At 39.0% G+C, this 14343-nt stretch overlaps 1 protein-coding gene across 1 annotated transcript; it reads left to right on the top strand.

Moving 5' to 3' along the window:
• Window positions 1-7248: 7248 nt before the first annotated feature.
• LOC134068976 (uncharacterized) lies at window positions 7249-13540 on the top strand. The gene is made up of 8 exons (XM_062524809.1): window positions 7249-7381; window positions 9733-10026; window positions 10217-10474; window positions 10860-11189; window positions 11494-11751; window positions 12207-12533; window positions 12838-13077; window positions 13304-13540. Exons 1-8 carry the CDS (start codon window positions 7342-7344, stop codon window positions 13429-13431), a joined length of 1875 nt encoding a protein of 624 aa, XP_062380793.1. The 5' UTR covers window positions 7249-7341; the 3' UTR covers window positions 13432-13540.
• The last annotated feature ends 803 nt before the right edge of the window (window positions 13541-14343 follow it).

The following is a 14343-nucleotide window of genomic DNA, read 5'->3' as shown; positions in this document are numbered from 1 at the left end:
ATGGAAGGATCTGCAGTGCGGATTGCATGTTCGGAGTGAGCTGTCCTGACAAAAGAAAGCAAAGTTAAAACCAGGGTTCCCACGGGTCATTGAATTTCTGGAATATCGTGGAATTTTGTAAAGTCTATTCCAGACATGGAATTTTACCATTTTAGGGTCATCGAGTATCAGGGAATTTAGTTGTAGCGGTTTAAAATGTACTTGCCAAGAAAACTTAATATAAATACTTAAAATATAAATACTTTCACACACTGGTGATCTGGTTATTAGCTTCACTGCTAGCTTAGCCCAACTTTGTTTATTCAATACCCATTTATTCATCATCTACTCTAAAAATGGAATGTCTCTTGTGTTGTTCTGCTGATGCTACCTTATGATTGCTTCATTCACTGTGTTCAGCATTCAAACGTTCATGGTGTGGGAAAGGTGCATTGCAAATAAAATGCTTATGTGCAAATAAAATGTCTGACAATACAAACCTAATTCCAAACAAAATGTGACAATGCAAAATGTGAACAAAAACAATGCTATATGATTTACAGTCTCATGATAACCCTATTTTATTGAGAATAGTTCAAAGACAGCATGAACTGTTGCAGGAGAGAAATGTTATTGGTTTTTTTTATGTTTTTAATTTGATGCCAGCAACAAGTCTCTGTGCTACTGTTGCTTCACCTCTTTATTTAATAGTACTCTGTTAACGTTTGCAATGGATGGTGGGAAGGTGTGTGTGTGTGTGTGTGTGTGTGTGTGTGTGTGTGTGTGTGGAGTGTATAAATATGCAATGAATGTGTCGTAAGATGGATTTTTTGTGTGTATAAGTGTATATGTGTTGACGCACTTTGCTGGACTGGCTCTATGAATCTCATTGTATTTAAATGCAATGACAATAAAGGCATTCATTAATTCATTCATCAATGTTTAGGAACTGAGGAGACCGAAGACCACAGAGAGATTAATTACTTTACATCTTTGCTTCTGAGAGACTGAGAGAGCCAGTTAACTAGTTGTGAAATGTTCCTCCTAGTTCTCTATAAGTTTTCCAGCCTTTTGTTGTCCCTGTCCCAACTTTTTGAGATGTGTTGCTGGCATCAAATTCAAAATACATTTGTGATTTTCAACATTTGATATGTTATCTGTCCTGTTTGCAGCTAAATATGGGTTTAATAGATAAGTAGATGATCACATCCTGGTTTTTGCACCAACTTTCTGAACTATCTCTATAAGTATAACTTTACAGTAATTGTCGGAGACCTATTGTTGTTTTACCATCATTTTATTGTTATAGTTGGTTCACTTGTGAAGGTATTGCCAACATTTTTACAAATAATAACAGCATCTTACCTCACAACCAAACTGAGTGATGAACAAGTTAAATTGCATCATAATTAGCACACCAGTGCACTTGTGCACATCATTTGCCTTTTAGAATTGCATGCATGCAGAAAAGGAAGTGGTGAATTAATAGCAAAGAGCAAACGGGTTCAGCAGTTATTACAGTTTTTCTCAAATGCTAAAATACAAAAGCCAATCCTATAGGCTAAACCAAATGACCAGTTGTCTAAACACATTTACTAAATCTAGCCATATTTTTTTCAATACCAAAAACACATTTCACATAAAGACACAATTCACAAAACACAATCCTCCGTTCTCATAAATCTAAGCACTTTTTTCCTTGCTAAAACACATGTTGCAAAACATATTCTCAAATGAAAGCTCATGTGATGCAAAATGCTTGCTACAGTCAGCAATAACTGAACACAATGAACACACCCGGCGTCATTTATTATACACAATACAATACAATATATACATATATTTATTATACACACAACGACTCAAATTTGAAGACACTTGTTGCTAATGCGCACAGTGACTGTGGTGTGGGTGTGTGTGGTGTGAATGAAGAAAATACAAGAACTTCACACCCTGATCATATTTTCAAGAGTACTGTTGTGTGCAATAGATTCTGTTTTTTTGTTTTTTTGTTTTCTGTTTTGAAGTGAGAAGGTGTGGTTGTGCTTATGTAGCTTTAGAAAAGGGTATTGTGTTTAGACATTGGGGAACATGCGGAAACGTTTGTGAAATGTGTTTTAGCATTTGAGAAAAACTGTATGACCACAGAAATGTGCCACATCAGAGCCTCCCAGAGCATAAAATAGCCTCAGTTTCACACAGACATTTGCACTAAAGTACGACTGAAAAAAAAAAAAACTTCAAGTATAGCGTGAGAAACATGCAGCTTCATGTATCTATGATTGTTAAAATTGTGATTTAACTATTAGTAATTGAAAGTATTAATTCAATATTTTTGATCTGAGACATGCTTTTTAGCTTAAACTATTTATTTGCATGCTTAATACACAATATTGCCAAAAGTATTGGATCACCTGCCTAAGTGACATCCCATTCTTAATCCATAGGGCTTAATATGACGTTGGTCCACCCTTTGTCTCCTCGTCCAACATCAGTATGTGACCTCACAAATGCGCTTCTGGAAGAAGGGTCGAAAATTCCCATGAACACACTCCTAAACCATGTATAGGCCATAAAGCCTTCCCAGAAGAGTTGAAGCCGTTATAGCTGCAAAGAGTGGATCAACGTCATATTAAACTTCATGGATTAAGAATGGGATGTCACTTAAGTTCATATGTGAGCCAAGGCAGGTGAACCAATACTTTTTACAATATAGTGCACACACACACACACACACACACACACACACACACACACACACACACACACACACACACACACACACACACACACACACACACACACACACACACACACACACACACAGGGCAATGCTATAGTGTGTTTATCATGTATTATCAGTAATCAGGAACTCTACGGTTAAAGTTTGGCTTTGGCTATATTATTACGAATTATGACATATCAGTCTCTCATGTCCACGTAATTTCCATATTTAACCCACATATCTATACAAGAGAGGAGACTGTATGAGTTCAGTTTATCCACTATATCACTGATACTGCTGCTACTTCTTGCAGCAAGTTGAGCTATTCCCTGTTCCTCCTTTTCCATAAATGAGCACTAGAGGGCAGTAGAAGACTAAATGTTCTTAAGCTCATGTGCACCATAGATACAGTATATTGACAATATATATCTATGAGTGTGCGCCCCAATGATGCAGGGTACTGCATGTGGGTTTGGGATATTTAGGTGAGGAGAATATACATTATGTTTTGATGCCTAAACTCAAATAAATAAGGATGGGAATTATAGACTGTCATTGCATCTGATGTTTATGACCATCAGATGACCATCATGATATGCTACAGGTGATGTAGGCTATCACTCTTAGTCTTTAAAAGGTAAATGTCAGATTAACAACATTTTGTTATGAAAAGTAGGCCTTCTATTTAAAGAGCAATTGGCAGGTTACATTTGAAATTAATAGGCTATTGATAATGTCCTCTTCTGCCTAAAATCTCTCCATATTTCCATACAATGTTGTCGTATCCTATGTGCACTTAGAATATGTGATAATATATGTCTTCATTGACTTATCTACACATCAGACACATTAATTAAACATTTTGTTCACATGAAATGTACACTTTAATGTGAGTGAAATGTTTTGCTGATGAGTTAAACATTTGCCTATAAAGGAGTTTATTAATTCCTTTCTGTGCCGTTCTTGGCTATGCAAAATGGTTCTGTTGGTGGTATTTGGTTCTGTTGACCTTTGTGTTATCCAGTGAGATTATATAAAGAGGCAGTGTTATGTAAAGTCGTATTTTTTTTGTTTATAAACGACGGTGACATAGAATAATGATTGATTGGGCCAAATCTACAATAGCAGTGACGGCAGTCACTGAATCTGCTGTAACAAAAGTGAGAGCTTTGCGCTATGGATAGCCTAGTCCGTCAGACTCTAGACTACTCGCCCATTTAGGCTATTCCATATAGCCACGTACTGAGCTGCTTGTTGTGATTCTTCCAGTGGAGGCGGACCTTTCAGCCACTGCGCTGCTGCAGCGCCGAGGGTGTGTTCGCTGTGTTCCGGACCGCACAACTCCACAGGATCAACGCGACGTCACCGATCTAGTTTCCCCCGGACTGCCGATACCAGCAGGCGATTGGACAGTGGGTTGGTGTCTTCTCCTTGTGCAGTGTATTTGGACTTTTATTTACTGGTCGGCAGGGGCCGCCGACCAGTACGGACTTTTATTGTGTTGGACTGTTCAGGGCCGGGCTGGGACATCCAGAACCGATTTGCTGCCACCTATTGACCTTAGGCTAATAGCATTTCCTGTCCCTTTCTGATGTGGAGTGAATTCACTGATATTTTGGGCTTGACAAGTTGATGTGGGTTTTGATGTGTTTAACTTATGAAGAAATACTCTGATGCTGTGTGGTTATTTATTATGCTGTGGGTCTGCATGAAATTATACACTGGGCAGGTTTTGATTCTGAGGCCTTAAGCTGTCAGTGGGGGGGTGGCGACTGGCTGGTGAAGCCCTATTACATCTGCCTGCCTTGTTACAGCCCTGTATTGATGTGTACTTACTAAAATAAACTTTATAAAATCTAGTGGTGTGTTGCCTGTGTATTGGTGGATCTGGTTCAATTATTGTGGGGGAAAATAGCCCCTCGGCACGACAAGTGTAGCACAGTTACATTTACTTAATTACACATTTCACTTAGTTGCAAACCCAAGTCTTGCCAATAATGACAGCTTTTCGATCCATTAACCATGGTTGCATACGCCTTCATAAGAAAAGACAACTATGGGCTACAATATTGTTAGTTTCTCTAGGGCACATTGGTCTAATCACTCTGAATTCCTGCTGAAGAACGAGATTAATGACCATCAGTATTGCAGACCTTCTTCTCCTTGCTTGTTTGTTGGCTCTCACCACAGAGAGGTAGCCTAAGACATATCAAACGGTAGGACACACAGAAGTGCTACTCTCTCCACTGATCAACACTAGAGAAATGTTTTATGAACATTGTTGGCACTCTGTTGGCAGCACAACAATGATTTTATAACATGGCACTTACATGATTTCACAGCTTGTGCATCCTCTTATAACTCTTATAACTTTTGTATCAATTCATTTTATTCTTTTCTGTTATTTTAATTCCATTATATCCCAAATTGAGTCTGGATTAATGAGCTTAGGTGATTTTATCTATCCATAAATATATTATGAAACATCACACAGAGATTCAGTTGATCTTTATGGGTAAGCTATCTATGCTTTCTCCAGATGTCCAGACTCCAGTGTAGCCCAAAAGCCGGCTGATTTGATAAGTAAACAGAACAATCCTCCTGCCACGTCAAGTCAAGTTTGTTTATATAGCCCATTTCATGCAACGTGCTTTACATATAAACAAAAGCAAACTTGTGATGTTTCTAAATTTCCAAAAACGCTAGAATTGAAATACAATGATTAATGCATTTTAGCTTAACTCACTTCCCACTGCAGCCTTATACAAATGAATGAGGACTAGTTCGACTAATTGCCAATACCAGACGTTTTTCTAGCAAGTATGTGGCGGTGCGTGCTATTTAGTCTAGCCTACTCTACACTATGACAATATAAGATTCGGACCTTTGCTGGGAGGAAATTTTAGTAACTGGACCTCTTTGAATTTTAATTGAATACCCCTGCTGTATATCAATCCATACTGTAAAGCAGATTGTAGGTTGTTGTTGTTAACACTATGAGTCGTACAATTTCACATGACTGTAACCTTCCCAACACTGCTAAAGTGTAGCCTAACTCTGAAGTAAAAACAACCTAGGGTCTATTTAAGGTAGTTAAGAATGTCAGACTTTTGATTGAGAGCAAAATGACATTAGCCTAATTGGTGGAGTTTTGAGAAAGACCCCTTATTTTGCATATTCAGCACAAAGACATCGGTAGCCATCACCCGCAAAGCACACCCTCACAGAAATTTCAGGTTTCGGGCGAAAAGTTGCCGCAAATTTGCAGCAAGGTCATATTTTCACATGCAAATTAGGTTTCTTGCAAACAGTCGCAGCTAACTTTTGGCAATGTTGCAGCAAATTTGCTGCAATGTGATATGCAAAATAGGTTCATCACCTAAATTCCCTGGAAGCTTGCTATTACTGGCCAAGTGTAGTGGCAAATCACTGGTGAACACATTTGCCACTAGTGGCAAACTAGGCTAATGGTAGGCCTAAAGCTCTGTTTGAGCTTAACACACTTATTACTCTTTGATACAGTGACATAAACCCGTAACAAGGTTGTAGCAGCACAGCTGTTACATGTACACTGAAGACAATGACCTCTTGACTGGAGCTAAGAATGGTTTGTATATCAAATCTTTCATGACCAGATTTACCCCATCCAGCAGGTCTCAGGTCAGCCCTTTGCCTCTGATGAAAAATGTAGGCAAATTGGCAAAGTTTTGTAAAAGCACTCAGTATTACAATGTAACAATATTTACCCACAAATACATATTGCAAGTACAATGATAGTACCTGATATAACATGTTGTTACACAGGTTATACCACTGTACCTAATTAGGTAGGTACACTGTAACAGCGACACCCTAAACTAAATTGTTACCAATTACTCATAAGTGGTGAACTAAACTATTACCAGGGTTAATATTGACAAAAATCGTGTTTCCTGAGAAAAGTAACATTTCGTATGATTTTGTATTGGAGATAGCTCTCCGCGCCCTCTACAGGTTGAAACATGCGTGCGTGTGTGTGTGTGTGTGTGTGTGTGTGTGTGTGTGTGCTTGCCTGCATTTGTGTATGTGTTTTATGTGTCTTTGTGTGTATATGTTTACTTGTGAGTGTGTGTGCATGTGTGTGTGTGTGTGTGTGTGTGTGTGTGTGTGTGTGTGTGTGTGTGTGTGTGTGTGTGTGCATGTGTGTGGTATATGCAGGTGTGTGTGTGTGTGTGTCATCACAATAAAAAACAAAAGTCAAAACCAAGGAAAACAGTCGAACACCACTTAATAAAAGTAAACTAAAAAAGCAAAAGAGAAGATGTGCGCTCTAATAGAACAGGTCCTGCATCATATGATTTCAGACTATTATTTGTTTTGAAAAAGGAAGTGACTGTTTTGTCCAACCAACAATAACCGCAAATTCTAATTCTTGCTGACACTTATCACCCCTTGCTTGTGTGAAACTGAGACAAACGCCCAGTCTCAGCATTTGCTTATACCGTACCTGATAAGAGGATCTTACAGCAGCAGACCTCCTTCACTTCTGCAATCTCCTAATACGCAAAAACTGACTTGAACTTTTCACGTCTTCTATAGCATCGGTTTGAAATATCGTCAGCATTCTGGCCTCATACTCACCTGCTGCTGAATCAGAGATGCATTCTGTACTGCTAATGACGATGCTAGCGTTGTATGGTAAGTGTAAAGTATTGTAAACATATGGGTAAACATTTGATAATTGTTGTGTTGTGTGAGAAATATAATGAGCTTTCTTGTTGTTTACTCATATTTTATTTTCATGTTGACTAACACTGTATTGACCATGGCTTAAGTATTAGGAGAGAGCAAATTATCTAGTTCCAGAGGAATCTTTCGAGGATCTGCAGTAAATGCTGCATTTCAAACCTCATTCCATAGGTCTCATAGTTCATATTCAACAATCCAAGACTACACTGTTTGAAAGTTAATCGATTTTTTACTTTAGCCAAATTATTTATTTTATCTTGAAAGAAACATATCAACGTCACTGCCAGCATAGTCACATGTGGTAAAACACTCAAGTATAAAAGGTTGTTGGTTATAACCTGTGGCTATGTATGCTTTTCTGATGAGGAAGTTATGAATATCCTGTGTAGATTTAGTTCACTGCCACACACTAGACTAAGGTTGAGTTGATGTCGAGCCAAAACTAATATTTGTGACATTTGTGACAATTTGTGATGTCATATAGTCACAGTGAATATAATTTGTTTGTAACATTAGGCCTATGCCAGATGTATTTAAGTATTGATGCAGTTATGATCCAATGTATCAGATAGGTGAATTAGGCTACTAATGTAAGTCAAGTCAAGTCAAGTCAGGTTTTATTGATATAGCCCATTTCATACACAGAACGGTAGCCCAATGTGCTTCACATAATCATAATCATAATAATCACATAAAAATAAAAATAAATATAAAATAAAAATGGTTAAAATGTCAAGTCAATTGATTAAAATGTTAAAATAACTTGAGTAAAATAAAATAATAAAAACTGCTAACATAGACTAAATAAAAACAGATCAAATAAACAGAATAAAATAAGAGCAAAATACGGCACAGATAAAAGAACTTGAAAGCAGACCACGGGTACAGGAGTGAGTTAGTGGAAGGCATCGCAGAAAAGTTTGGTTTTTAGTCTGGATTTAAAAATGGAAATGGTGGGAGAGGTTTTGATGTCTATGGGAAGAAGGTTCCAAAGACGGACTGCATAGCAGCTAAAAGCTGCCTCTCCCTGCTTGGTGCGGGTGCTGGGTTGTACCAGTTGAAACTTACCTGCTGATCTGAGTGATCTTACTGGGCTATATGCTTGAAGCATCTCTGCTATATAGATAGGTCCATGGCCATTTAGTGATTTAAAAGTAAGTAAAAGGACTTTAAAATCAATTCTGTAGGTCACTGGTAGCCAGTGCAGGGATTTTAAAATTGGTGTAATATGATCTCTTCTTTTGGATCAGGTCAATAGCCTTGCTGCTGCATTTTGGATCATTTGGAGAGATCTTATTGTTTTTTTAGGAAGACCAGTGAAAAGACCATTACAATAATCCACCCTGCTGGTGACGAAAGCATGAATACGTTTTTCGAGGTCTACCCGTGATATGAATTTTTTTACTTTTGCTATGTTTTTTAAATGATAAAAAGCTGATTTTGTGACTGCCTTTATGTGGTTGTTGAAGCTTAGATCACTGTCAATAGTGACCCCGAGGTTCTTTACATTTTCTGCTACCTCAAAACCTTTCGTTCCCAATAGTGTGGAAATCTTAAGTCTCTGTTCTTTCTTTCCAAAGATGATTACTTCAGTCTTGTCGGTGTTGAGTTTGAGAAGGTTTTTAGACATCCAGTCTTGAACTTGGTTGAGGCAGTGGTAAAGGGATTCCAGGGGAGCAAACTCATTGGGTGACAGGGAGAGGTATAGTTGTGTGTCATCTGCGTAACTATGGTAACTGATGGAATGTTTCTTTATGATTTGGCCAAGTGGGAGCATGTACAGATTAAATAAAAGAGGGCCAAGGATTGAACCCTGAGGGACACCACAAGTTAAGGGCATAGGAGCTGAGGCATGATGACCAATAGACACATAAAAGCTCCTGTGCTCTAAATAGGACTTCAGCCAGCAGATGACCGAGCCAGAGAGACCCACACAGCATTCAAGTCTCTCTAATAGTATGCTGTGGTCAATAGTGTCGAACGCTGCGCTGAGGTCCAACAGCATGAGAACAGTGGTTTTCCCAGCATCATTGTTCAGCCGAATGTCATTGACTACTTTAACCAGAGCATGTAGCATGAGCATGTAATGTAATACTTCAGTAAGAACATGGCCTCAGCATTTGTCAAAAAGAATAGTTGATTAAACCATGTGAAGCACAACATGAAAAAACCTAGTGTGAATTGAAACAGCTCCAATGAGCAAAAACTGACACAATGCTCACTGTAGAGCCAGAACAAAATGGACAGAGAGTGATCTGAAGTTCAGCTCTACAATAAAAGCATATCGCTTGTCCCTGCAGGACTGCCGATGTTCTCCTATGCTGTTCCTGTTTATGGAATCTTGGGCCAATCTCTGAATCTGATGTTCACACCAACTACCGCACGAGATGTGGAATTTTACAAAGGATCAAACTTAATCTACAGAATGTTTAACCTCACCATAACACACTGTGAGCACTCCATTGAAAAGCGTTGGAAGTTTGACATTGTGAATGGAAAGATTAGCATCAAAGTTACAAACAGGCATGACACAGGCACATACCAAATAACGCCGTCAGGAGGTAAAAGTGAAAAAATTGAAGTGATCATCCAAGGTAAAGTGTGTTCCTTTCATTAAATTTATTTATCTTTATTTTTTGACTTTTTACTTTTTTTACAGTACGTTTTAACATCAATGTTACAAGGTGGGGACAGCAGAATGAAATTAAAAAAAAATAAATAAAAACGAATGCAAATATTTCCAGTCAATTTTTTTAACAGTTTCTTGCGTACACTTTTCTTCAGCTGCCTTGTCCCCGCCCACGCTTACCCCCCTTTGCCACAGAGGAGAGAGGAGGGTGGTCTGCTCCACCAAGGGAGACAGCCCTCAGTACAGCTGGTCTCTGGACGGGGTGCCAATTGCAGCTAGCATCAGTACAGATGGTACTACTGATGATCAGATCCTGTTTCTAAGGGGAGACACAGTGGGGGATCTAACCTGTGCTGTCACAAACTCTGTCAGCAGGAAAGAGACCTCAGCCCCTCTTGTGGAACCCTGCGCAGGTAAGAGTCTGTTTTAGTAGCCATGAATCTACAGTAGGACAATAAACGTGTCTGTTTTCTGTTTGGTGTTAGACTGAATTTGCTCACAGCCACATTATTCAATCCAGGGGGTATCCCAAATACTAATCTTAGGCTTGCCACTAATCTACAGTCTTGGAATACCTCCCTGATGTTGGGGCTTTATATGCACAATATTGAATCATATTGGCAATACCGCAATAGTTGTCTTTTAAAGAGATATTTATGTTTAGCAACAGGAACACCTTGTGTGACATGGATCGGAAGTCGAGTGTGCTAGCAATCTAGGGGAATACAAAATAGCTACGAAGATTCCCCTTGAATGACAGCAATCAAAGCAGTTCTATTGTGAAATTATATTTTACAGGTTTGGAGACGTTCTGTGATATTTCAAAGAAGGTGACGTGTTATGGGATCCTGGGAGAACCTCTGTATCTGCAGATGAACTGCTCCTTTGCATGTGAAATCACATTTTATAAAGAAAAGAAAGTTCTGCTTAGATACAAAAATTCTAAGATGTCAATCAACCCTGGGATGCTCTCTCCATCAGCCGATCAAAGGTGGAACTTCAGAGAAGATAGCAAGACTATGATCATAAATTATACAGACAGTAGTGATTCAGGAGTATACAAGGTAGAGATACACGATGAAAATGGCAAACTACTGGACAGTCACACACCCAGTGTGATTATTGAAGGTAGGAATCTTTGTCTGAATTTGTTCACTGAAAATATGATTGCAGCTAAGAGCATTCTGTTGGGTGTACAAAAGACTGAATTCAAATGAACAGAATCAGGTGGACTATTATTGATCTTTGATGGGAAATTGAACTGAGACAGATGGAATAAACAACCAACAAAAATAGAAAAAATAAATAAATACCATACATAAAACAAGTCAATAACATTATAATCATGTCACATTTTCTTTGTCTGGTAACTTAGAAACCCCAAGGTCGTACATCATATCGCTTGGCGTACTAACACCAATCTTCTCTGCAGCTCCGGTGGCCTCTGTGTCTCTAACCTTCACGTGCCATAGAGGAGAGAGAAAGGCAATCTGTACTTCCAAAGGAGACTCTCTGCAGTACAGCTGGTCTCTGGACGGGGTGCCAATTGCAGCTAACATCAGTACAGATGGTACTACTGATGATCAGATCCTGTTTCTAAGGGGAGACACAGTGGGGGATCTAACCTGTGCTGTCACAAACTCTGTCAGCAGGAAAGAGACCTCAGCCCCTCTCGTGGAACCCTGCGCAGGTAGAGTCTGTTTTAGTAGCCATGAAACTGGGACAATAAATGTGTCTATTTTGTGTTGGGTGTTACGTACGTGTGTAACGTAGATTAGTGACAGGCCTGGCTAAGTCAATAACCAAACGCCCACTAACTTTAGGCTTGCCACTAATCTACAGTCTTGGAATACCTCCCTGATGTTGGGGCTTTATATACAGTATATATGCACAATATTGAATCATATTGGCAACTGTCTCTTTTAAAGAGATATTTATGTTTAGCAACAGGAACACCTTGTGTGACCTGCTTTGTGTAGAAGCACTCCTCTCAGCCCTGCACATGCCCATTCGAACCCGCGAACAGCAGCACCTTGGATCGGAAGTCGAGCGTGCTAGCAATCTAGGGTAATACAAAACAGCTACGAAAATTCCCCTTGAATGACAGCAATCAAAGCAGTTCTATTGTGAAATTATATTTTACAGGCTTGGAGACGTTCTGTGATATTTCAAAGAAGGTGACGTGTTATGGGATCCTGGGAGAACCTCTGCATCTGCAGATGAACTGCTCCTTTGCATGTGAAATCACATTTTATAAAGAAAAAAAAGTTCTGCTTACATACAAAAATTCTAAGATGTCATTCAACCCTGGGATGCTCTCTCCATCAGCCGATCAAAGGTGGAACTTCAGAGAAGATAGCAAGTCTATGATCATAAATTATACAGACAGTAGTGATTCAGGAGTATACAGGGTAGAGATACACGATGAAAATGGCAAACTGCACAGTCACACACCCAGAGTGATTATTGAAGGTAGGAATCTTTGTCTGAATTTATTCACTGAAAACATGATTGCAGCGAAAAGTGTTCTGTTGGGTGTACAAAAGACTGAATTCAAATGAACAGAATCAGGTGCACTATTATTGATATTTGATGGGAAATTTAACTGAGACAGATGAAATAAACAACCAACAAAAATAGAAAAAATAAATAAATACCATACATAAAACAAGTCACTAAAATTCTAATCATCTCACATATTCTTTGTCTGGTAACTTAGAAACCCCAAGGTCGTACATCATATCGCTTGGCGTACTAACACCAATCTTCTCTGCAGCTCCGGTGGCCTCTGTGTCTCTAACCTTCATGTGCCATAGAGGAGAGAGAAAGGCAATCTGTACTTCCAAAGGAGACTCTCTGCAGTACAGCTGGTCTCTGGACGGGGTGTTAATAAACCAGACCACAGACGATGACCATACCATCATACTGAGAGAGCAAGAGGAGAGGAATCTCACCTGCACTGTCACCAACCACGTCAGCAGAGGAGACGTCACCCAGCTGTCCAGTCCATGCCTCGGTAATCCACACGGCTAAAAGTCACCTAAGGCTAAATAGATATGGCATCAGTTGATCAGTCAAATTCTTAATTGAGTGAATGTCTCTAACTTTTTAAAGGTAGCGACACCCACGACTTCCACCCTCTAAGTGACATCAGTTTAAGATACATCAGCAATGAAAGAGAACTGCAAATAGATTGTAGAGTCACGTTGTTGTTGTTATTGTTTTGTGTCTGTTTTGTTCAGGTTTGTCCTTTTGGTGCGTGTGGGTCGCTCAGATCATTATACTCCTGTCACTGAACATTGCAACATGCTGTTTCTACAGGAGAAAATCAGGCAAGAAAATAACTTTAATCAACCTGATCTTCATCTGATGTAAATGGATGTGTATGTAAATGGATTTGTCGCTTAAAATAGTCTAAGCACACGTATTAAGGAAAACCATTTTTTCACATAGACCTCTGTGTCTCAATGTCATTGAGTACTGTCAAAATAAATAAATAAAAATGCCCCCAGAGTGTGGCACACAGAGATCTATGTGGAAAAATACCAGCATTCTTCTGTATAGCCTTTACATCTAATGCATATGTGTGCTTTTATTTGTGTGTTTCAGCTTCAGCTAAATGTAATGAGTCTGACTCAGAGCCTAAAGACCAACACGAAACAGACAGGGAGGAAGGCGACCCAGAGGATCTGTAGATGGAAGGATCTCCAGTTCGGATTTGCATGTTCGGAGTGAGCTGTCCTGACAAAACCAGGGTTCCCACGGGTCATGGAATTTCTGGAATATCGTGGAATTTTGTAAAGTCTATTCCAGACATGGAATTTGATCATTTTAGGGGCAGTCATCGAGTATCAGGGAATTTAGTTGTAGCGGTTTAAAATGTACTTGCCAAGAAAACTTAATATAAATACTTTCACACACTGGTGATTTGGATATTAGCTTAACTGCTTGCTTGGCCCAACTTTGTTTATTCAATACCCATTTATTCATCATCTACTCTAAACATGTAATGTCTCTTGTGTTGTTCTGCTGATGCTACCTTATGATTGCTTCATTCACTGTGTTCAGCATTCAAACGTTGTTCATGGTGTGGGAAAGGCGCATTGCAAATAAAATGTGTATGTGCAAATAAAATGTCTGACAATACAAACCTAATTCCAAACAAAATGTGACACTGTGCAAAATGTGAACAAAAACAATGCTATATGATTTACAGTGTCATTTTATTGAGAATAGTTCAAAGACAGCATGAACTGTTGCAGGAGAGAAATGTTATTGGGGT

Source organism: Sardina pilchardus, chromosome 21, assembly GCF_963854185.1.
Source record: "Sardina pilchardus chromosome 21, fSarPil1.1, whole genome shotgun sequence".
NCBI lineage: Eukaryota > Metazoa > Chordata > Actinopteri > Clupeiformes > Clupeidae > Sardina > Sardina pilchardus.
This window is presented reverse-complemented; position numbering and strand designations above follow the sequence as displayed.

Coding starts and splice junctions, on each gene's coding strand:
- LOC134068976 (XM_062524809.1), top strand. CDS start 7,342: ATGCATTCTGTACTGCTAATGACGATGCTAGCGTTGTATG. Junction 12,534..12,837: donor ACCCAGAGTGATTATTGAAG/GTAGGAATCTTT, acceptor TCTTCTCTGCAG/CTCCGGTGGCCTCTGTGTCT. Junction 13,078..13,303: donor GCTGTCCAGTCCATGCCTCG/GTAATCCACACG, acceptor TGTTTTGTTCAG/GTTTGTCCTTTTGGTGCGTG.